The sequence below is a fragment of the Cetorhinus maximus genome, chromosome 13, assembly GCF_964194155.1.
Source record: "Cetorhinus maximus chromosome 13, sCetMax3.hap1.1, whole genome shotgun sequence".
Lineage (NCBI taxonomy): Eukaryota > Metazoa > Chordata > Chondrichthyes > Lamniformes > Cetorhinidae > Cetorhinus > Cetorhinus maximus.
Window position 1 is genome coordinate 94,696,270 of NC_135891.1, and position 24,887 is coordinate 94,721,156.

The 24,887-nt window shown below is 42.2% G+C and overlaps 1 protein-coding gene across 2 annotated transcripts in view; it reads left to right on the plus strand.

The window, feature by feature from the left end:
- Positions 1 to 3,670: 3,670 nt before the first annotated feature.
- The window catches only part of mllt1a (MLLT1 super elongation complex subunit a), an 85,080-nt gene continuing 63,863 nt past the window's right edge, over positions 3,671 to 24,887 (plus strand). For both annotated transcript variants that reach the window (XR_013578492.1, XM_078555840.1), the window contains exon 1: positions 3,671 to 3,837. Coding sequence is in view for 1 of the 2 variants with exons in the window: in XM_078555840.1 (XP_078411966.1) it covers positions 3,826 to 3,837 (12 nt within the window). In the remaining variant the exon portion in view is untranslated. The remainder of the gene's footprint in view (positions 3,838 to 24,887) is intronic.

The following is a 24,887-nucleotide window of genomic DNA, read 5'->3' on the forward strand; positions in this document are numbered from 1 at the left end:
TCAATCGGTCACTTGTGATTTCTGGTTCCTTCACTTTTTTGTGATCTTTAATTCCCCAGAATATTAATATTAACCCAATTCCCCAGAATATTAATATTAATCCTTTTGGTTTTCCCAGAATTCATTGCTGGCTGTTCTATAATTTCAATATCCACTTCTTCTGCAAAAGCTGAGACAATTACTTATTTGGTGTTTGTTCCATTCCCTTAATCTCCATCACAAACTTATTTCTTTTACCTCTTATCAGTCCTTCCCCAACCTTAATTATTATTTTTCTACAGATGTGCTTAGATAACTTTTTGGGTTTTGCTGGCATTGTTTGAGCAGAATTTTACTAATTTATAATTTGTTGTACATCAAATACAGCATTTTTGACTGAACCAGCAGTCTGGGATTAGTCTTAACAATAGTGACCTGGAGTTTTAATGAACTTTCAAGAGACATGTCATTGTTAGGCTCTCATGGATGTTTCAGAAATGGCCAGATACTTTGAAACAGGGGTCTTGAAGCGCAGCTTTAATCCAGAATGACAATATGGATGCACTGTTGTATTGATGGTACATGACTGATAGTGAATGGATGATTTTCACTGTGAAAACTGTAATTAAATATTTTATGTAAAATAAATTGTGATTTACAATTGTGCCTCGTCTTGCTAGCGTATTTTTCATTCCGCCTTCCATAAAGACAAGAGAATCTGGATAATGGCATGTGTAAGATTATAGTAGTCGGTATACATGAATTCCAAAGGGTTACTATGCCATGCTATTGTTTAACTAGATGTTCATCAGTAAAAGTGCCCTCCCAATTGTAGAGGTTTGTGAAGTCCACTGATATTGAGCCTCAGGGATATCTAATACAATACCTATGAAATTTTTAACTTCATTTGTGCCCTTTCCACCTCTTGTTTAAGTATTTCCCATTAATGATGCACCTTTCTATTTGCCATTATTTTAATTCCATTTAATCTGAGCAAGGTACCCATTATCACATATAATTTGTTATTTTCCATTTAAGTGCCCTTACCATCATCGATTTTTCCCTCTAACGCTGAACCTAATTAAACTATGGTCACATGCCAACTGTTCCACTACTTTTAGATAAGCTATTTGCTCCGCTACATTGTCTAGAACCAGATCAGATTGTGCTTTCTTTCCTGTTGGGAGCAGCAACATATTGACTAAGTAAACTGCCCTGAACACAATTAAAAAAACCCTCCGCACTCTCACTACAAATATTTTTGGTATCCCAGTGTGTTTTTGGATAATTAAAATATCCTACTATTATAACCATGCTGCTCTAATTTATTTTAAACTTCCACATTTAAACACTGGATTAATAATCCTGCTTACCGCTCCTCCCCTTTCCCACCAGAAATATCCAGTTATCTACAGACGCTTTTCTGGGTGCATCACTTCACAAAGGTCCCATTTACACTACTAATTTAAGCCACTTCCAAATCTTGTCAACAATAATACCTGGTGCAGAACAGCTTTGTTACAACCATAATTTTATCCAAACTAAAGAGTGTATGTATGTGCCTTGAGTTTCTGACAATTGTCCTTTCCTTCCATGCCAGTGTTTAAAGTGAAACTGTTAAAACTAAGTTAGTGTTTCTCCTAGATGTTACCTGAATAGCACAATGGAATGAAGTAGCTGGTTTATAATTGTTAACATGAGTCTCTTGGCTTTAAGTGCTTAAATGGTCCTAGTAAAATCTGCACCTTGTACGGCACTGTAGGTCTGCTCTGCTTTGTATCCAAGCAGCTGGTGGTAGAGCATTTATGATGGCGCTGATATGCTGACAGGCAGCACCATCAACTGGGGGCGTTCCTGACAAGTTATTAATACAGAGCACATGGTCATGAATTAAAGTGAAAGAAGTCCTAAGGTGAATCCCTGTTGAGTGATTATCTTTCCAGGCACTTTGGATGGGATTTTCCAGCCCCGACACGGGCAGGCATCATCGCCGTTCACCTTTCCAAACGTTCCCATCCCGCTTGCGACAATGCCTGCTGGTGTTGGGGCCAGAAAATCCCGTCGCCCATGTTTTAATCCCACCAACCATTTTCCACTCCTGCCAAATTACTGAAACGGCTCTTATCAAAATGACAGATGGCATCTTTTAGGACTGTGATCATGGTAATCTCTCTCCTTACCCTTCTCAACCTGTCTGCAACTGTTGACATGGCTGACCAAAACCACCTTCCTCCAATGTCTCTCCTGTATCATTCAGCTGCGTTGAACTTCTATCAAAGAATATATCTAGGTCTGCAAATAACATTGTGTTAGGTGACACAATATGTAGCGTACATGAGAGTAGAAAGTCGCAGTGGGGCATTGATAGATTAAATGGTTGCGCAAACCTCTGACAGATGGAGTCCAGTGTTGGAAAGTGAGGTTATCCACTTTGGACCTGAGGAAGATAAATCTAAACATTTACTAAATGGTGAGAAGTTAGGAATTGTGAAGGAACATAGAGATTGAAGATCCGCGTATGGAATGTTGGCCTTTATCTCAAAGGGGCTGGAACACAAAGAGGTGGAATTTATGTTACAGTTGTATAAAGCTCCAATTATACCCCATTTAGAATACAATGTTCAGTTCTGGCACTGCTCCTCAGGAAGGGTAGACTAGCGGGTAGACTAGCTTTGGTGGGCATGCAGTACCTATTCACCAGAATTATACCAGGGTAGAATGGTTATTTACGAGGACAGGTTGCATAGAACATTTTTCTATTCCCTTGAGTATAGAGGATTAACAGGTGATCTAATTTAGGAGTTAAAAAGATGATTAAAGGATTTGATAAGGTAGAAATTATTTTATCTTTGGGGCAGTATGGGTCAAAGGGGCATAACCTTAAAAATTGAATTACACCCTTCAGGGGTGATGTCAAGAGGTACTTCACATAAAGGATAGTGAAAATTTGGAAATATGTTGTATGGCACTGCATCAAATGCCTTTTGGAAGTCCATGTACACCACATCAACAGCATAACCCTCAACAACCCTCCCTGTATACCGCTTTCAAAAAACTCCAGCAACTTAGTTAAACATGATTTTCCCTTAAGAAATCCATGCTTGCTTTCCTTAATTAACCTACATTTGTCCATGCGACTATTGATTTTGTCCCAAGTTATTGTTTCTAGAAGTTTCCCCACCACTGAAGTTAAACTGGCTCAGTTGCTCATCCTTGGAGCTTGACCCAAAAGTTATGCCGCCTGAGGGTGAGAGTTAACTAATCCTGATTGGATATCCCCATATCCCACCCTCACCCTCCTATTCTCCCTGCCAGTGGCTCTGCGCCAACTCCAGTCCCACAGAGAATGGGGAACAACAATCCACACATCCCCAATCAACCAGTACTCCCCATCCACACTTCCGCGTAAAGGGAGCAGCCAATCCCTGGCGGGTGCTTGAGGCGGGCCATTAGGTCCCGCCCCTCTCGCTACCGATGATTGGTCAACCAGCCGAGCAGCTCCAGTCTCTCCTTGCTATTGGTCAGCCCAACTGTCAATCAGTCAGTGGAGCGAGAGGTGGGGGGGCGGGCGCGCGGCGAGGGGAAATCCCGCCTTCGCTCGACGCTGATGGGTCACCCCCCGACTGCTCGGCCCCGCCCCTGGCCCTGGCTCCGCGCGATTGGCCGGGACGACGTTCTGTTTTGGAACGTTGCCGAGTGTCAATGTAACAAGTCGGCGCTGCTTCCGCTCCGGGCTTGGCCTGGGATACAATGCGAGTGTGAGCTGTGCAGGCGGCCGAGGGTGAGGCACCGGCACCGGGGGAGGAGGAGGAGGAGGAGGAGGAGGAGGGCGGCGAGGGCGACGCCATGGACAATCAGGTAGAGTCACCGCCGAGGCGGCTGCTGGCTCGCCCACTCCCGCTGTCCCACATGCATTTTAGCTGCAGATCCCTCAGGCCTCCGGGGCGACTCGCGTACAGCAGCGTGAGGAGAGTGCAGGCTCCTGACTGATGGAATGTCTTAAATTCACCCTCGATTATCCCGTGTGCAAAGAAAAAAAAAATTTTTTTAAAAGCACCTAATGCATTAAAGCAAATGCTGACCACCCCTCATCTAAACCATTGAGGGGGGTCAATCTATCTATCTATCTATATATATATATATATATTTGGGTTTTAGTTGACAGGTACCTGATTGGAAAAAGCTAACTACTGTACATCTTTATGCAAGGCCGACTAATCCCTGAAGCCAGGATGAGTTACTGAATCAGATTAGCTGTTTTGCGGGTTGAAGCTTAAGCATTTAATAAGGAAAGAGTTGGCTTTTACGGGTTCTGTTTCAGTGTTGAGATTAAAGATAAGATTTAGTGGTTGGTCTTCAGAAGAAGAATGAGGCAAGGACTTTGTGTAAGGAGCCCTACAGAAATAAAATGGCAGTTAACATTTAAAAAAAAATCTTCATGATTTCCAAGCAAACTGCTTAGCAGCAATCCAGCATAACCATTAGGGTGCTCAAATTATTAGCAACCACAATAAACTATTTAGTGAAGCCTACTAAATCACATCTTGAAGTATGTACTAAATATGAAAGCATAGTGTAAATAGATGATATAAGATTTCTCAGTGTTTGCACATAACTAAAGACTTTCAAGATTAAAGTTTGATTGGGCCCTCCCAGTTGGTGTTTTAACAAGTTGACAGTCTGGAATCCATTGAAATTTCTAAATATATTTTCCTTTGGGACAGTTTAAAGAAAAACAACTTTAATGTAGTCGTTGAAAGAATATTCTAATTGCAAATATAACATGACTACCTGACTAATGTCACTTTGGGTATCTTGATTTTAACTTGTAAACCAACATGTAGGCTCTTTAAGATGATCTTCATGTTTGTAACATAGCACAATGACTAACAACAGCGGCTGCTGCTGAATGGATTACTGTGACATTTTAAATTCCTTCCAGTACTGTGCAAACAAATCAGCAGTTGCTGATACTAATTTTACATGGCAAAGCATATTTGAATTTACATCAAAGGAATGTAGTTTTCCATCTCATTTGTAGAACTGCCCCGTTAAAATATTTACAACAAAAAAAACTAATTATTGGTAGCATATTGCCAAGCGGCTCTCTTGATTCTCTTTATGGATTAAGTACATCATTTTTCAGAGCCTGAAAATGAGCTCCAGTTATGACAAATAGAGTCCTTTCTGGGCAGTGTGGGATACGAAGCATAGTTTAATTGGCGAAGTTGACCATAACTACCTTGTGAATCTGTTCTTTTATCTGGTCAATTTTGCTCATGGAAATGCTTGCACAAATGATGACATGCTCTCTACATCATTGTTGTCTTTGATTTTGAACTTGAAATGTGGCTAATTTGCTTTTTTCTCTGGCTACTTTCAACTAAAAGTCTGCCTGAATTTAAAAGTTTTGAATTTTTAAAAAAATCTTCAATTTTCTTTTCTTACTCTTTCTTGAAGTTGGTGACTTTTGCTGGGATTTGAATCTACAAGTGGTGGGAACCTGTAGGTACCTCATCAAATGGTGATTCTTAATGTTTGAGCAAGGGCAGTCACTGTTGACAGTTGGGTGGCTAAGCCTGATCGTCTGATCACCCAAAGTTCACATATGTACTGTTAGCTGACGTAGTGGGAGTCCTGATTGATATACCCTTGGATTGGATTGAATTAGATTAGGCATTTAATAATGTTTAATCATCTAATTGGATTGCTACCTGAAAAGGGAGAGTGTGCAAGATTACAGGGATAAGGCAGGGGAGTGGGACTAGGTGGAATGCTCTTTCAGAGGGCCAGTGCAGACTCGATGGGCCAAATGGCCTCCTGCACTGTAAAGATACTATGATGCCTCCCCTTCTCCTCGGAACAGGAGTGGGGAGGTGCGGTTAATTAGATTTCAAGTCAAAGGATCTTTGTATCAAATATTCCAGCTGTGGCTCAGTAATGGCTGGTTTGCTTCTTGAGACAGAAGAGGTTCAAGCCCACTGTAGATGCTTGAGTGCGCACACAACAAGTTGACACTCCGGTGCACTGTTGAGGAAGTGCTGCTCTGTTGGAGGAGCCACATTTCGGATAAGGTGTTACACTGAGGCACCACCCGCCTTCTTGAGCAGTTGTAAAAAAGCCCTATTTGGAGAACAACAGAGGAGTTCTCCTGGTCAATATTTATTCAACAACCAACATATTAAAACAGATGATCTGGTTATTTAGCTCATTGCTCTTTGTGGAACCTTGCTGTGCATATCAGTTGCTGCATTTCTCTGCATTGCAGCAGTAACTATACTTTAAATGTGCTTCATTGGCCTTTGGGATGTTATGAGGTTGTGAAAAGCACTATATAAATGCAAGTCTGCCTTCAAATGCTGTGAACTGCTTTGTATTAATTTAGCTTGATCAGCACTGTGCTGTAAATTTAAAAAGCGCGCAGGCAATCATGTCCTCAACTTCCAGATTTGTAAAGTAAATTTGTCAGGATTGTAACGTATTGTATTTGTTTCTAAAAATAATGGATAAATGTAGTGTTGGATAAACAGACTAGATTTACAGCCAGGTAAAGATTTAGCATTTTCCTTATGGAGTAATGATTTTTTTTAATAAAATATGTCCAGAAAGGCTGGATTACCTGTACAAGAAATGTTATATTTTTAATTTGCAACCTTCGCTATAGAATCCCATTTTGTAGGATTCTATTTGAAGCTTTGTTTTATTAAGCTTGTGGGTTTTAAAGCTGTAGGTTTAATTATGTTCACTTGGTACTTCCAGGAGCTATACCAGGGAGGTTCTTGAGAAGTTTCTAGGATTAGGAAACTTGTATCATCCTTATAAGAACATTTAAGAATCTTTTCCCTCCCTGCTCCCCCTCTCTCTCTGTTTTCACCCCGTTGAATGAAAGGTTTCTACAGAGCCCCCCACTGTGTATGGATGTTTACAAGATTGCTAAAAACTTAATTGGATTAGACCTTTGTAGCATTTTGTGATTTTCTTTCAACCATTTTGCCATTGAAGAATTTGGTAATGGTTCATATTGAAGATAGTGTTTAAGATAAAGTGAAAATGAGTCTAGAGGTTTATTGCGGGGGTGGGGGTGTGTGTGTGCTGTAGGAGAGGGCAAGAATTATGTGGTCAAGCCAGCTGGGCCAGCCATTCTAATCCAGGACAATGTGGAAAGTTGTTGACTTGTTTCAGACAGTTCCAGTGGGCCTTTACACAAGATGTTGGGAGATGCCAAATATATGCATCCACATGTATGGTCCTCCACCCAATGGGTTGGGAGCTGGATAAATTGGACAGCGATGAAGTGGGATGACCTTGAATATTTATTTTGTTGCTTCTGAGTGCTCAACATCTAAGTAACCCTCAAATTCCTGGTCTCAGAAGCAACAATAGAGCGAAGCACATATACAAGGTCAGTTGGTAAGATTTATTGACAAAGGCTGTCTGCCTCAGAGCCTCGCATAAACTTGGCCTGATTCAGTGATGGGGAAAGTGTAACTTAGACTAACTGTATGGAGGATTCTTATTATTCTTTATTGTCAAGGTGAAATAAATTGAGATTTACTGCAGTCATTTAGTGCATGTGAGCCCTGGGCTCACTGACCTACAGTGATGCCTGGTCCACTGAAGCCTCACTTAAAATCCTCATCCTTGTGTTCAGATCTCTTCATGGCCTCATCCCTCCTTATCTCTATACTCTCCCCATCCCTTTCACTTCCAAGAACTACATTTCTCCAACTCTGGCCTTGTGCCTTTTCAACTTACTTTGCCTACATTGGAGGCCGTAAGCTCTGCAATTCCCTTCCTCAACCTCTCCACATCTCTATTCCCTCTTCAAGTCCCTGCTTGAAACCTACTTTATTGACCAAACCTTTATTCTCCTAATATCCCCTCTTTTGACTAGGTGTTAATATTTGATTGATTATGCTTCTGTGGAGCACCTTGGGACATTTTCCTATATTAATGGCGGTATCTACATACAAATTGTTATTGTTGTAAAATTAAGCAACTTAAATGATTTGTATTTGGCCTCGTCTCACTGAAATATTAATCAGCACACTTTGTTGGAAGATTGGAGAAACACACGTGTTAGGATCACAATATCTCATTCACATACCAAAGGAGTGTCATTGTTACATCGCCTGGGTTTTGCTGCTGTACCCTGGTTCTGATGAAAAGTTATCTTGACCTTAATGTCTCTTTCTCTCCACGATGCTGCCTGAGTTGCTGGGTATTCCCAGCATCTCTTGTTTTTATTTCAGATTTCTGGCATCCGCAGTATTTTACTTTTGTGTTGCACTGCTGTAAGTCTAGGTAGTAGTGAATGGAACCTCCTAATGGTGAGGGATATGGACCTACTTATGCAAGAGACCAGTGACAGATACTTGACCATCTAAGGTAGACCTGAAATTTGTAACAGACTCCCTAAACTAAAATAGCTTGGCTGATGTGGTAGGTTTTAAGAAGTGACTAAAAGGAGGAGGGAGAGGTGGTGAAGTTTTGGGAGAAACTCCAGAGCTTGGGGCCTAAGCAACTGAAGACACAACTGCCAATGTCAGAGTGATGAAATCAGGCATGTTGTAGAAGAATGAAGCACAGGATGGGGCCATTTGGCCCATTGTGCTTATGCTGGCTGCTGGCAAGAGCTATTTGGTTAGTCCCATTCCCAGCTCTTTCCTCAATCATGCAAATTTTTTGCCTTCAAGAATTTATCTGATTTCCTTTTGAGAGTTATTGTTTAATCTTATTCCTCTACTCTCCCACCACATTTTTCCTTACGTTATCTGTTTTCTTTAGCCAATTACCTTAAATCTGTCTCCTCTGGGTTACTGTCCCTTCTGCTATTGGGAACAGTTTCTCCCTATTTACTCCATCAAAATCTTTCATGATTTTGAATACCTCTGTCAAATCTCCCCTCCACCTCTTTATCAGTTGGGTTTGCTATGAAGTTTTGGTCACCTCTGCTTTAGGGAGAACAATTCCCAATTTTCCAGGTTCTTCACTTAACTGAAGTACCTCATCCCGGGTACCATTCTAGTAAATCTCCTCTCTAAGGCCTTCATCTCCTCCCCGAAGTGTATGCCCAGAATTTGCCACAAGATACCAGGTAGGGCCTAACCAAAGTTCCATGAATGTTCAGCATAACTCCCTTGCTTTTGTTCTCTATCCCTCTATTTATAACGCCAAAAATCCCCTAGGTCCTCTCAATTTGTCTGATCACCTTCAAAGGTTTGTATAGGTACACTACCACCCCTGTCCCCGGTCTCTGTTCCTACAATCGCTTTATCTACTTAATCTATTTAGTTTATATTCCTGCCAGATTATAACATCCTTCACGTCTCTGCATTAAACTTCATCTGCCATTTGTCTGCTTGTTCATCAGCCTATCTATATCCTGAAGTCTTTTACTATTCTTCTCATTTTTTATTACATTTCCAAGTTTTGTGTCATCTGTGTTCTTTGAAACTATGTCCTGTTTACCTGAGCCCAAGAGATTAATGTGAATTAGAAAGGACAGTGGTTCTAATGAATTTACCCGTTTTTTTTATTTGTAGTGGGGCGCAAGCAATTCAAGTGCACAGGCCCTTGAAATTTTTTCACACGGCTGCACATGCATGGTGGCTTGAAGGGCCGTCTTGTGTATGGACTGCCCAGGAGCTGTTGGATTCCTGTGTGGCTGCGCAGCTTAGAGAGAACATTGGTTCTAATACTAATCCAGGGGGACACCTCTGTTTTTTTCAGACAGGATAGAAATAAACAATCATTCACCGCTATGCTCTGCTATCTGTCACTTATCCATGCAGGCACTGCCCCTTTAATCCACAGGCTTCCATTTTGCTAGCAAGTTTTAATTATTGTAAGGTACTGTATTGAACACCCTTTGAAATCCATAATGCTCAAATTCAACTGCTCTACCCTCGTCAACCCTCTCCAGGCCAGAATTGGAGGAAAGCCGAGGGACAGATTTGAACACAAGCCCGAGAATTTTAAGTTGGAGCCAGTGTAGATCAGCGAGCACGGGGGATGGGTGAATGGGACTTGATGTTAGTTAGGATGCAGGCAGCAATCAAGAGTGTGGTAGCCTAGTCACTTAATCCTGGATTTGTGTGAAGTTGTTTCTGTTTTGTGAGTAGATTTATTTGTTTTGTTCTGGTGTGAGGGATTTTACTTGAGTTGTTTGCTTTCAGGTATGTTGTGGGGAGCTGCTAATTTAATTTTTGAGATCAGTGCATATGACACTTTAGAAAAAACTGTTGCTGTCAGTTTTGATTAGATCAGTGTGAATTTCCACTAATAGAATGCTACCTATGAGCAGGTGTAGTTTTGGCTTTCATTGAGGTTTTCTTTTACTCTGTGACTAGAGTGTGCGCTGCAGCTTGGCCCTTCTGCCCAGTGCGGTGTGACACAGTCATATTGATCAAGCAAGCCCCAAGTTTGATTTGTGGCCTCCAGCAACTTAGTCACTCTGAGCAAAGCTGACAGTGCAGCACTACAGTTAACCCTGACATGCCAGACCACAAAGGGAAAGTCCAGCTCCCCAGTGATACCTTGCTGAGTGTGGACGTTACGTGAGGATAGGATTGGATTCGGCTGCTATGCTGCCCGACACCTGCCAAGATGCCTGGATAAAGAATGTTCACTTGTGTGAGGCGCTGTTGCCAATGGAAGCGTGCAGCAATACCACAGCAAAATCATTGCAGTGGTGGGGGAAAGGAAATAGACTTGACCAGAGGTACTATAAATGAGAAGAACAAGGCAGCATCAAAAATCACGAACTGCAAGGAAGTGGGATAAGAATAGAAAATTCAAAAAGGCCAGGGGGAAACAGAGGAACAAATCTGCTAATATCTCAGTACAACAAAGGAGCCTTTTCTGTATTGCATAGACTCAGTCAGGGATCTGCTGAGATCCAGAAGTTGGCATGTTTTATGACTGAACTCAGGCCCATTACTACCCTCAAGAGCTCAGTGTATCTATTTGCGGCGCCATTGGGCAAGATTGCATGACATCTCTTAAACGTTATTTACAAACACTTTTTGACTCAACTTTGATCCCCATTTGCTTCAGCTTTGCACTTAAGCCCTGTATAATTACTGTTTGCAAGAGCAATCCACCTTCATTGTGTTGTAGTTTCCCTCAAAAATGAAGCCAAATCATTAACGGTCGTCTTGAATTTCTGAGACACCTCACACTGAAGTCCACCGAGAGAAGATGCAGTGAGCTGGGAGAGACGGGACTCTGTGGTGAAACTTAGCTGCTGCATAAAACGGAACCATGTGTAACGGTAGGTTAAGCAGAGAGCCCACTATGTATGCATTGAACAGTTGAATTTGGGTAGGGGGTGATACATTTTCTTCCCTGAAAAGCATTAATGAACTAGATATGTTTTTCTGACAATCCTGCAGCTTTCATGATGGTTTTTTCTTTTCATGTTAACCCACAAATTACCAGATTTACTAAATTCAGTTTCCTACTTTGTCATTGTGGGATTGGAACTTGTGATCTCTGCATTGCTGGCCCAGTAGCACAACCTCTAAGTTATATACAATTCTGATGTATTATTCCCAACAATAGCTCTTCTTATTTGTGAATTATATTGTCTTGCTGAACTCAATGTGCATTTATCAAAACCTGATTGTATAAGGAAAACACTTTCTTTCCTACAGTTGGCGTATTGAGATCATGTTAGCTAATGCCAGCACATTTAAACAAGAAGCTTTTTTTTGGAGAAAATGTACAGAGTTTGAAGTGTTGTTTAATCATTGTTATTTAAGATTAAATATGAAGTGCATTTCCCAGGAATCTGGTCTTGGAACAATACAATACTGATAAACCTACAGTTGTGTTGTAGGAGATGAAGACTTTGGATATTATGGGGTCCTGTCCCCTGTCACTCTTGTCTTTATTTGTGGTAACAACTTTATATTTATATTGCACCTTTACCGTAATGAAATATTCCAAGGCTTCACAGCATTGTAAAACAAAATATGACACTAAGTCACATGGGGAGATATTGGGTCAGATGATCAAAAGCTTGGATAAAGAGGAAGGTTTTAAGGGATGCCTTAAAGAAGGAAAGTGAGGTGGAGAGGTGTATGGAGGGACTTCCAGAGCTTGTGGCCTAGGCAACTGAAGGCATGGCCACCAATGACAGGTATAATTGGGAATGCACAGGAGACCAGAATTACAAGAGCACGTATCTTGGAGAGTTGTGGGTCTGGAGGAAATTACAGAAGTAGGGAAGGGGGAGGCCATGGAGGGGTTTGAAAACAAGCGTGAGAATTTTAAAATCAAGATGTTGCTTGACTGGGAGCCAGCGTAGGTCGACAAGCACAGGGGTGAAAGGGGAATGAAACTTACTGCAAGTTAAGACTCGGGCAGCAGAGTTTTGGGCTACCTCATGTCTTACGGGGGATAGAGTGTGCGAGACCAGCCAAGGGCGTGTTGACATGGTCGAGTCTAGAGGTAACAAAAGTACGGATGAGGGTTTCAGCAGCAGCTGAGCTGAGACAGCGGCTAAGTCGAGCAACTCCACCACAGTGCATTTAGCAAAAGTAAAGAATTTTGAAAGTGAGAACAATTCAGTAGTCCAGGACTGTTAATTGTTCAAGATTGTGTCTATTTTCCAAGAAGAGCAAGTACACGATCTTGTGTTTAAGAGTGACATGGTTAAACACCACAACATGTTTTTTGACATAGTTGTGTGATTTCCAAGAGCTTTACAATTTGTGTGTTTTCCAAGGATAACATCATTAAATGAACTTTTTGCTCCTCTCGTTTTCCCATCTTTCCAGGAGGGAGCTGACCATAAAAGTCATTTTATTCAGAAATGTTGCAGTCTAATATTCTTGGATTACTTTTGATGGAAGAATTTGAAGTTTCTATTCAAAACCTTATGATAATTGCAAGGTGTTTAAAGCTGTCTCCTAGAGTTGCTGCTATTGTTTTGTGGGGATAATAAATGTTTTGTCAAATGTTTACTTTGGACTGTTTACAAGAGTGTGGTTTGAATCATGGATCAGAAGTATGAAAAGCATGCCCATCTCTGGTGAGGTCATTGGTTGCAGTGTTCAGGAGAATGTTCCAGACTTCTTGCTGTGGAACTTTATAAATAATTGTTCCGTTCCAGTGAAATCATCCCAATTAATCAGTTCATATTGCTAGTGGCTATTGGAGCTAAGACTATGTAAAGTGAAGAAGGACATGTGGGTTGATCAGAAAAACGTTGGCATAGAAGGAGGTGGTGGTGTCATAATATGAGAAGTTAGGAGGGCAGGAACATAAGTTGTGATTTTAAATTTTTTCGAACCGGTAATTGCATTCTTTCCCTATGAGCTTATCATTTTGGTTTAGCTTCCCCGCTATCAGTGCTTCAGGTTTTTGATTTTTTTTCCTTTTTAACCTATAGCAGCTCCCCTGTGACTTCTGCTACTGTGATCCCTCTGATTTAATTTTTAATGGCAGAGAATGTGCCGCGCACCAATCCACAATCATAGATACCCTCACATACCCTAAAGCACAAAGCTGTTTCCGGGATATAGTTTGGATCTTGAGCCTTGACCTGATGGATAGACTGAAACTCCCTATGTGAGAGCACCAAATTCTATAGATACACACAGTTTGTTAATCTTTTTGTGCTCCAGATTGCGCTACCGTTGCATGGCCACAGATGTATAAACATTTGCTGGTGAGTGCTTTTGTTACTCTCGTCTTGCACCTTGCCAGATTTGACTTCAGCAGACACGTAATATGCATTTATTCCCTGGCTCCTGAATGCATCTTTGCTTCACACCCTTGAAGATGGTGATGGCTCTACTGTTTCTGTCAGCTTGTTTTATTGGTAATATTCTCATCTCTGAGTGAAGAGCAAGGGTTTAAGCCCCAGTGCAGGGATTTGAGACTAAAATATACCACTTCAGTGTAATATTGAGGGAATGCTGCACTGTCAGATTTAGATGAGATGTTGAACCACTTCTTCAAAACCACTAAAATGCCTGAACTGGCAATCACCTCATTGCTCTTTGTCAGATCTTACAGGATGCAATTGGCTTACCATAGTTTCTGATATAGAGTGTGACTACACTTCAAAAGTAATTCATTGGCTGTGAAGCCCTTTTGGACATCCTGAGAATGTGAAAGGCATTATTTAAGTAAAAGTTTGCTCTCCCCCCCCCCGCCCCGGCATTCTGACCATTTTATCATCATTCCTCTGTTGTACATTAATGGAAGCATTTAAGGAGCTGAACTTTCCCAATAACATCCATAATCATGGACAACTTAGGCTATCAAGTGCTGATGTGAGCTCAGTTAAAACCATGTACAAGCCAACGTGTTTTCTTTACTGTTCCCAAGAACCTGATGCACTACACATATCACGCCAATTGTGCTCTTCTGTGATCAGAGCCCACATTGAGTCTCAATACGATCTGGTCAATGATTTTGACTAGTGGATGATTGACAAGTATTTTCTTTGAGTATTTGAGTGACAGTTGAGAGTGTGGGAATAGTGTGTGGCAGTATCTCGCACCCTTTCTTTTGTATGTTGTAACCTTGGTACCCTTAAGTTGCTGTGGTGTGTGGTTTTCTTGTTTCCAGATATTTTAGGATCAGGATGACAGTCAATGAGTATATTAAAACTCTGATATTTCACCTGGTTCCGGTGTTCTGTTGTTGTTCATGGAATTGGTAACCGTGTAGATGATCTCCTGTTGGAGAGGATTAGACATCCACAGTGAATAGGGCACTGCTCGACTTGTGAAATACAGGCCATTATCTCCTATTAGAAGGGCCGTTCAGTCGATCTTCAAAATGCAATTCGACACCTCATCCCAAAAGTTTGAGTGCGAAGAGACTGTCTCATCTTTCAGGGGAAAATTGGATGAATATTTGAAGTGGAGGAATTGATATGTGACAGATGATGACAGCAGGGCAATGGGATTAAGTTTGGATTGCTGTCACAAAGAGTTGGCATGGAGTCGGGCCGAATGGTGTCCGCCTGTGCGACATATGGTTCCACGGTAAACAAAGTGCTCTCTGCTGTTTTGCCAGCATGAATTATATTTTGCCACAAACAGTGCCTGATAAAAAAAAGTATTTGTGTCCTTCTGATCTTCTGGAGTTTGCAGCTTGCTAGTTTTCCTGCCCATAATGGGCGATAGAATCATAAAATGTTACACCACAGAAGCAGGCTGTTGCCCTGTCAGGCCTGACTGAGCGTTTATCCATCAGTTATCTAAATTAATCCCACACTTCTGTTTGTTGCCCATAACCATTCAAATTATTCTATTTTGGGCAACTTTCTAATTCCTTTTCAGAAGAATTTATGAGCTCAACAAGCTTGTGGCAGAGGATTCCACAATCTAACCAATCTCTACGTAAACACATTTCTAACTTTGCCTTTTAATTTTATTTATGTTCACCTTAAATTTGTGCTGTCTCTGCACTGTCTCACCGAAGTGGAAACAACCTCTCACATCTTACCCTATTTTAACTACTCACAATCTTGAAGATCTGTCACGTTATCCTTTAATCTTCTAAACTCCAGTTGAGGCTTTTTTTTTTTGCTTCTCAAGTCTCTCTATATAACCGTAACCTCCCCATTCATCTGATAACAGCTTAGTAAATATCTAAGCTGTTCTTTTTTCCATTGCTGTCTTTATATCTTTCCTATAATGGGCTAGCCAAAACAGAATGCAACACTCCAATTGTGGCCTAACTGAAATCTTGTGCAAGTTCATGATTACCTCCTTACTGTTATATTTGAGGCCTCTTAAGGCTCTCTTTGCTTCTGTGTGGCCTTATCTATTTGCGCTGCTATCTTTAATATGTATCTATATGCCACTTGCCCCCGTCTGACCATCTTAAGAGATATTTCCTCTCTCTATTCTTGTTTGAAAATGTATCTTGTGCATTCACAGCCTTCTAAGCAAACTGCATCTGCTAACAATTTTTCCAACCTCCTGCACAAAACCCTTTCTAATGTTTATAGGTTCGGAAGGTAACATGCCCAGCCCTTTAATCAGTCTGTTCACACTTCTGCATCATTGGGTGGGCCGATAGCAAAATACATCATAGCCTGAAAGGAAGAAAAGACTTGCATTTATATGGCGCCTTGCATGACCACAGGATATCCCAAAACACTTTATGGCCAATGGACTACTTTTGAAGTGCATTCACTGCAGTAATGAAGGAAACACGTCACCCAGCCTGCACACGGCAATGTGATAACGATTATATAATTGTTTTTTTTATGTTGATTGAGGGATAAATATTAACTAGGACATTGGGGTAACTCCCCTGCTGTTCGAAATGATACCATGGAATCTTTCTCGTCCCCCTGTGAGGGCAGATGGGGCCTTAGTTAAGTGTCTCTTCTGAATGATAGCATCTCCAATAGTGCAGCACTCCCTCAGTACTCCACTGAAGTGTCAGCCTTGATTTTGTGTTGGAGTCTGGATTAGGACTTAAACCCACAACCTTCTGACTCTGAGGCAAGAGTGCTACCAACTGACACTTGCCTGGTCAGCAACCTGTACAGTTTATTGTCATTATAGTTGAGAAGAAGCCATTCTGCTCAACTTGACTCTGTGAGTTTAGAGTTAAGAAAGGTATGGATGAGGGTTTCAGCAGTGGATCCACTGAGGCACATATGGAGATGGATGATGTTACAGATTAGGAGGTGGTGATGGTACAGACATTGGGGGTGGTAGCTCAGCTCGGTTAAATAGATGGCAAGGTTGCGAGCAGTTGGGTTCAACCTCGGACAGTAAACCGGGAAAGGGATGGAGTTGGTGGTGGAAGAAGGTGGCTTCGGTCTCCCCAAAATTTAATTGGAAGAAATTTCAGACCTCAAATCAGTGAATTTTTTGACATGGTTGCTGTCCTGAGATGACAAAAAATGGTTTTCTACCCTTGAGGCTTCTAAATTTTGTGCCTGAGAATCCTGTCCCGTACTAATTGTTCAAGTTAAACAGGTTTTCACTTTGCATTTACCTGTGTCTCTTGATAATTTAAAGAACAATCATGCTTCCCCCCTTGCCCCCACCAACCACCACCACCACCAAACTGGTCTCCCCTGTTCTCTACTGAATCTTACTTTGCTTATTGGAGCAGGGAACATGTGTGTGGGCACTCATCACCAGCAATGTAGGGGGTCCCTTACAGTGTGAGCGTGAGACTGTGCCTTTTGGAGACTGTTCCCTACGTGTTCCACACAGTTTGAAGCGTCTCTTGTTAGCTTGGAGAATCAAGATTGTTTCTTAATGGTTCACACTATAGAGGCTTATAGTTGGCCATTTCTAGCTTTTGTGTAGGGTTTGTAGGATAGACTGATTGCTGTGTCTGGATCGATGATACTGTACTTGGTTGGGGACCTCATTTGCAGGTGATAGGGTCAAACAGTTTGATTACAAGCATCTTGTGGGGCTGTTTACAGTATAAGTTTGATTTGAAGCTGCATTTGTATGGGCAAGCACCCTTTTGAAAGCTGGTAATGGCTGACCATCTGGTCTAGATACACTTTTTTTTAATGATCTTTTGTTCTGGGATACCTTTGAAGCAACTTGAGGCTGTCTTTGGACAGGAATGCCTAATTGCTGGCTTCAGACTGATTTATGCAGAGACCATGTCATAGACTTTGTGGTAACATAGCTCCATGAAGGAAATAAAGAAACCTCATTTCAAGGATCAGTTTAATGAGGAGAGTTCGTACAAACCTTTGCTCAAGGGATTAGTGAAGGTTCTAACATTCTGCTTGTACCAAGCCCTATTCATTTACTTGCTTTGTTATTGAATAAATCTGGCTAGTGGTTTGTAGCTGGAGGCGTTTTCTGCTCATGTTCATCCTCCTACCAAAGACAAGAAAGGAGGCAGCGTGTGAGTCAGTTATGGTGCCCAGGACTTTTTGATCTCTGGTCTCACTACATTTATCAAGCTATTGGGCAAGTAAAAGGTATCCTGTTTCAGCATGTGTGAGGTCTGCTCCTGGGAGTGGCTGATGACTGAACACAGAAAAAATATCCAGTGTAAAGTCCCAGGCGGGTTTAAGAGACAGAAATGCACAAAAGTCACGAGGGAATTGGATTGTTATCTGAAATGGAAGAATGTGCAGGGCTACGGGGAGAAGGCAGGTAAATAGCATCTACGGAGAGCTGGCCAGACATGATGGGCTGAATGGCCTCCTTCTGCATTCTGTAATTTTGTGAAAGGAGCTGATTAGAGAAGAGAATTTCTTTACAATGAAAATTCAGAGGGACGAATTGTTTATATAATTCACTTCCCAAGCTGCAATGGAAGCACCAGTCAGTCCAGAGAGAGAGAGAGAGAAAGAGAGACTGACACACGCACAGCAAGAGACTTTAACTTCATCTGTGCCATATTTTATTTGAGTTCAAAATTGCCCACCCCTTAGAGTCTTAACTTGAAAATAGAGTACTAGATACTTAACTTGAAAATAGAGTATTTATTTTTCTGGTGCTCTGAAATAATTTGAGAATATCTTTCCAAACTCAAAGCACACACTGAAAATTTTACAGCTAAGTATTTTGCAAAGGCTAACTCGCACTCAGCCCTGTTTTATGCAGTTACCTTGAAAATATTCTAATGCAGCTGTGCAAAAAACCTTTTTCCCAACAAAAATGTTTCCAGTGAAAACTATTTGACCCTTGCTGTGGTGCTGTCAAACTCCAATGTCCTCATCGGAGTTTCTGCCCAACCCTATAATAATTCTGCTCTTAATGTTGCCAGAGGCTAAAGCTCTTCAGTGCTACTAAATTCCTTACCCCCATCACCCCTCCTCCGCCTGATGCTGGAGTATATTACTGTTCCATCTTGTGTATCCCAGCCAAATGATGATCCTCCGAGTTTCAGCACTAAAACTGATTCCTGCACCTTTTTGAGCTGGTTGAACTTGGAGGCCCAGGAGGACTGGGGAAGGTTGCGTCCGATCAGTAGAGTTTCACCAGGAAAGCTGCAGGCTTTGACCCCTCCAGGCCCCATAGTTTTGAACAGGTGAAGCCTTTTTTTTTCCATTCCACTCTGCAGCTTTGGTGGAGTAACCTTTGGGGCAAGTTTTCTTTTATGAAATGGGAATTATACCGTTGAAGATCGTGAGATCTTTCTAAAATATCCCTTTGTCTTGGTCCAGGGGAAGGGGTGGGGGATGGGGGAGGGGGTGTGCAAGGTGGGGGGAAGAGAGAAATGGTTTTGAGGGGGGGGTGGGAGAGGGTTGGTGGATGGAGAGTGTTAAATAGTATTGCTCGTTTGTGTATGATGGATGACTCTTTCATCCCGCTGATCAGTCTTGGCATGTGTCTGGTGATGGTGTGTTACAGTTCACTTGGAATCTGAGTTGCTGTGGTAGATGCTCCAACTTTCTCTCCGTGGTTGACCAGGAATCTCTCCCGCTTTTACTGGCTGCCATTGGCGTGTGTTGGAAGGATTCACAGGTTGATGCTTGACCTGTTTGGCCATGTTATGAATGCCCTGTCCTTGGCCATCGAGTCCTGGGCTGGGACTTGAACCCACAACTTCTTTGGGCTCAGAGGCAGGGACGCTACCCACTGCGCCACAAGACCACCTTATGTACCTGGTACCCAACAGCAAAAGACTGACCATGTCTGCCATAGGTTTTAAAGAGAGCAGGTAATAAAATTAAATGCAAATACTCAGGGCCAATGATTTTACTTGCAGAAACGGACAGAGGAGAGGAATTTTATTTGGAAAAGATCCAGTAAAATGCCCCAGATAACAACTTAATGAAAAACAGCACAGTGACTCAGCCAATAACTAAATCAAGAGACCTTGATTATACAAGATGGCCTTGCACCCGTGTTACTAGAACAGGAACTCGCTGTGAGCACTGCCGCAAGAGAATCACTGGAAGAGCATTTATATAGTGGGAAGAATATTTTGCCCTTGGCGGGGGCGGTTGGGAAGCCGCCCGCGATTGGGGGCTGCACCGCGATTCCACGCTGGGCTGGCCAATTAAGGCCCACCCAGCATGAAACGCAAGCGACAGCGCTCAACGCTGCCTGTGCGGAGGTGGGGAGGGCGAGTGCGAACTTTGAAAATTCCCTGAGGCGCAGAGCTGTCTCGGAGATGGAGTTTTCAAAATAAATAAATAAAGATCTTAAAAATGTTATGAAACATGTCCCCCTCAAGTGACCCTGTCACATAAGCAGGGACATGTTATTAAATAACTTTTAAAATTTTTATTTTATTTTTAATTTGATGTTGGAAACCTCATCCCGCCTGTGGATGAGATTTCCAAAATAAAAATGCAAAGGCCGCTTGGCCGTTTTGCCTGCCTGCCAACCGTAAGGTTGGACGGGCAGTGAAAAATTTCTTTCAATTACCTTTTTAATGGCCTTAACAGGCCTTTTAATTGTCGGCAGGCACACTGACTCTGGCGCGCGCCCGCCGACCGAAATATCACGTGAGTGTGAGGTGACGCCAAGATGCTCACCCGATGTCATCCCGTGTCATTTTACGCCTGGTTGGGTCAGGCGCGTGCCTACCCACCGAGCTAAAAATTCAGCCCAATGCCTTTCGTGACCTCTGGACACCCCAAAGCACTTTATAGCCAGTGAAGTATTCTTTGAAGTGTACTCACTGTTATAATGTAGGAAACATGGCAGCCTGATATGTGCACAACAAGCTCCTTCAAACAACAGTGTGATAATGATCAGTTAATCGATAACAATAAGGTAAAAGCAAAATACTGCAGATGCTGGAAATCTGAAACAAAAACAGAAAATTTCTTGGAAAACTCAGCATCCGGTGGAGAGGAAAACAGAGTGAAAGTTTCGAGTCCGTGTGACTCTCCTTCAGAGCTAAAGAGGTAAAAATGTGATGAAATTTATACAGTTTAAGGGGGGTTGAGCAAGTGAAGCTGGATAGAAGGCTAACGATAAGGAGAGATTGACAAAGATGCCATGAACAAAAGGACAAAGGGGTGTTAATGGTAGTGGTGAGGGCTAAAGGAGGTGTTGACAGAGGCATAAAGGTAAGAAAACAGAATGTGATGGTCTGTCTTTGGTGATGTTGATTAAAGGGTAAATATTGGTCAGGACTGAGGGAACTCCCCTGTGAATATTAAAAAAAAAATTAATATCCAATATTTGAAAAAACTTGTGTTTTTGTGCATTTCTTGTCCGCATCGCTTAGCTTTCTTTTAGCAGCAATTTTTGTGCCAGCACCTTCCATTATAAATTCCAGTGTTGACAGTTATAATGATAACTACCAGTGTCAGTTCATGTGTAAACTAGTGGCCTTATAGCTGCTGAGGGAGAAGGGGCAGCAGGGCATGTGAAGAGTCGGGGATTCAAGGCTGGTGCCAAAACTTTGTTAAGACAGCTCCTGTATTTTTTTCAAAAGGGCTAGTGAGGCCCTTCAGCGTTGCTGGGCCAGCGGGAAAATTTGACAGTGGGGCTGAATGAAATTCCTGAGCTGAGGTTAATAAGGCAGCGCTGATAGACAAGTTGAGACGGGAGTAGCTTGAGTGCCTGGAGCTGTGCAACTTGCCACAGTGTCAGCAGTGGTGGTAGGACAGAGTAGTGTTACCTTTTTGAAATTAATAGAAGCAGGTGATACTTCTAGGTGTTACCCATGTTACAAAAGCATAACAGGCCCAGAGAAAAGAGGAGGCCATTGTGAGGGAATATTTTTGCAGGCGTTTTTGGCATTGAATGACTAATTTTATAAATGAGTCTAGTGGGTTTGTTTTTAATGTAATTCTAAAGAAAAATTAATCCCAGCTGTGACTTGAGTGAGAAAGGAGAAGGTGACCAAAAGAAATTTGGGACAAATCCAGCAATTTGTTCTGTGGCATTTGCTGGTTCCTGATTGGGAGCTTTCAAAACAAAAGCAGCAATTTGTGCTTGTGACACTTGCTGGCTGAAGATTTTCTTTCTTGTATGTACTGTTTCATGGTTGACAGCGATCCCTCTCTGTCCTTAGTTCAACAAATTAGCATTGTAAAATTTAACAGTGTGTCTTTGAGGGAGTTAGGCCTCAACACCTCATGGCTGCAGTCAGGTGCAAAGCATTTAATGATCTAGGTACATCTGTGTATCTAAAAATTGCACAAAAGACAAACAAGTGTGCAGCAAGGAAACATTTTTGTGTCTGTACAGCATGAAGCATTCTGATTAACTTAAATATTCCGGCACTAGTGCCAGGCAATGACCATCTCCAACAAGAGAGAATCCAACCCCATGACATTCAATGGCATTACCATCACTGACTCCCCCACTATCAACACCCTGGGGATTACCATTGACCGGAAACTGAACTGGACTAGCCATATAAATACTATGGCTACAAGAGCAGGTCAGAAGCTAGGAATCTTGTGGCGAGTAACTCACTTCCTGACTCCTCAAAGCCTGTCCGCTATCTACAAGGCACAAGTCGGGACTGTGATGCCTGGATGAGTGCAGCTCCAACAATACTCAAGAAGCTTGACATCATCTAGGACAAAGCCCACTTGATTGGCAACCCATCCAAAACATTCACTCCCTCCACCACTGTGTACCATCTACAAGTTGCACTGTAGGAATTCACCAAGGCTCCTTAGACAGCACCTTCCAAACCCTCGACCACCACCATCTAGAAGAACAAGGGCAGCAAACACATGGGAACACCAGCACCTGGAAGTTCCCCTCCAAGCCACTCACCATCCTGACATGGAAATATATCGCTGTTCCTTCACTGTCACTGGGTCAAAATCCTGGAACTCGCTCCCTAACAGCACTCTGGATGTACCTACACCACATGGACTGCGGTCAAGAAGTGAACTCACCAGCACCTTCTCAAGGGCAGTTAGGGATGGGCAATAAGTGCTGGCCGAGCCAATGACACCCAGATACATCTCATGAATGAGTGAAATAAAAACAAACCAAGAAGTACTTGGAGCATTGACTTCACTGTCTGATTATCCTTCTCCACCCTACCAAAGGTCTTTGAATGGCCTTGTTAGTTTTTTAATCCATTTATCGATATACTCTGGCAATTAATATTTATATAAAAAAATGCAACAGTTCCATGAACTAAAAGCAAAAGCTAACAATCACCTCCTCTCATTAGGCTTTCCTTCTCTCAATGACCTTGGTATTGTTTTCTGCTCCATTCCTAGAGCTCCCCATTTTCTCCCCTTGCTCTTCTTTCCTGTGCTGACTCTTTTTGCGTCTTCAATCTTGCTTTTATCATACCCGTGCATTTGTCATTGCCTATTTCTCCCTGGCCCCTCAATGTGTGGCCACCTCAGCCTCTGCAGCGCTGCCACCTCAGCTCACCTGCAGCGGGAAATCCTGTGCTGAGTATTCCAAGAGCACCTCACAAGAACCTCAACCATTCACTCTGTTCCACACAGGCAAAAGCAACACTGTAAATGTTTAGTGGATGTGTTGGTCCAAATTCTGCTCCAGTAACGTAAGTTCCAAACAAGAGATCATTGGTGTGTGGCTATTTCCATGTGTTAAAGGGGTGCAGAAAATGTGGAATTCCTAAATGAAGAAATTAAAATAAGTATTAAAAGAGGCATATGACCAAAATAGGGTTAATGATACAAAAAGGTTTTTTTTAAAAAAAGACAGGAGGTCAGAAGGGGGCGGGGATGCGGAGTAAAGACTTGCATTTATACACCGTTCACCATCTCGGGCTGTCCCAAAGTAATTTACAGCTCATTAAGTCTCTTTTAAAGTGTAGTTATTGTTGTAATGTAGGGAGATTCGTACTTGGCAATGCCCCACAAACAGCATTGAGATACATGACCAGATAATTTGCCTTTTAAGCAATATGGCTGAGGGATAAATCTTGGTCAAGATACTGGGAGAACTCCACTGCTCTTTGTAAAGTGCCATGGAATGTTTTGCATCCTCCTGAGAGAATGAATGACACCTACCGCAGTGCAACACTCCCTCCGAACTGCACTGATATATCAGCCCGGATCATGTGCTCAAGTGCCTGGAGTGAAGCTTGAACAGACTGCATTCTGAATTGGGCGAGAGTGCCACTACTGAACTAACGTTGACAACGAAGAAAGAGTTTTCTAAGTAAAGAATAGTTAGAGTAGGGTGGAGTAGAGATGAAAAAGGAAATCTTAAGGATCAAGGAATGGCAACGAAATTAAGTTAATACTTCACCTTTTACAAAGATTTATGTTACAAACATTTGTCTTGGGTATTATTTGGGTACAGCTGTCCTGCTCCTATAAGCAGTTTTGAGTGTTTCACATCCAGCAGTTTGCCTGCACTTCCCAATATCTAATCATTGTGATAGTGTAACTTGATGGGGGAGGGAAGGGAGGGAGAGTTTAACAACAGGCTTGTGATCAGAACTGGATATTGTGTCTTTCGCATGTGCTTTCATGTGCACTCCTCCTGTGTTCCAGTAGGCAGATTCAAAATATATTAGTGGGAGGAGACCTGATGCTAATTATTATTCTGCTTTGTTTTACATAAAAGTGAAGATAGAGTTGTAAACACTCCTCTCTTCCTTCAATATCGCTTCTCTCCCTTAGCATTTTGTGGGCTGACTTTGCTGGCTTTTGGTGTTACCTTTCTTTGTAGACCACATTTGACCTCCTCAGGCTAACCCCAAGGTCCACTGCTGCCCGTTGCAGTCTCTTGTTTAAAACCAGATGGACCTGCCCCATGTCTCTGCTGTGGAAGGATGGCAGTGTACTATTTAAAACCAAGTGGAGCTCTCCCTGCCTCCCATGCCTCTGCTGTGGAAGGATGGCAGTGTACTATTTAAAACCAAGTGGAGCTCTCCCTGCCTCCCATGCCTCTGCTGAGGAGGGATGGTGCTTGCAATTTCTTTTTGGGACATGGGCCTCTCCTGAGAGTGTATTCTCAATAGACGTCTCGTGCTCAGTCCACATGTGTAGAATCAACCCTTCCAAAAGGAGTAGGTGACTC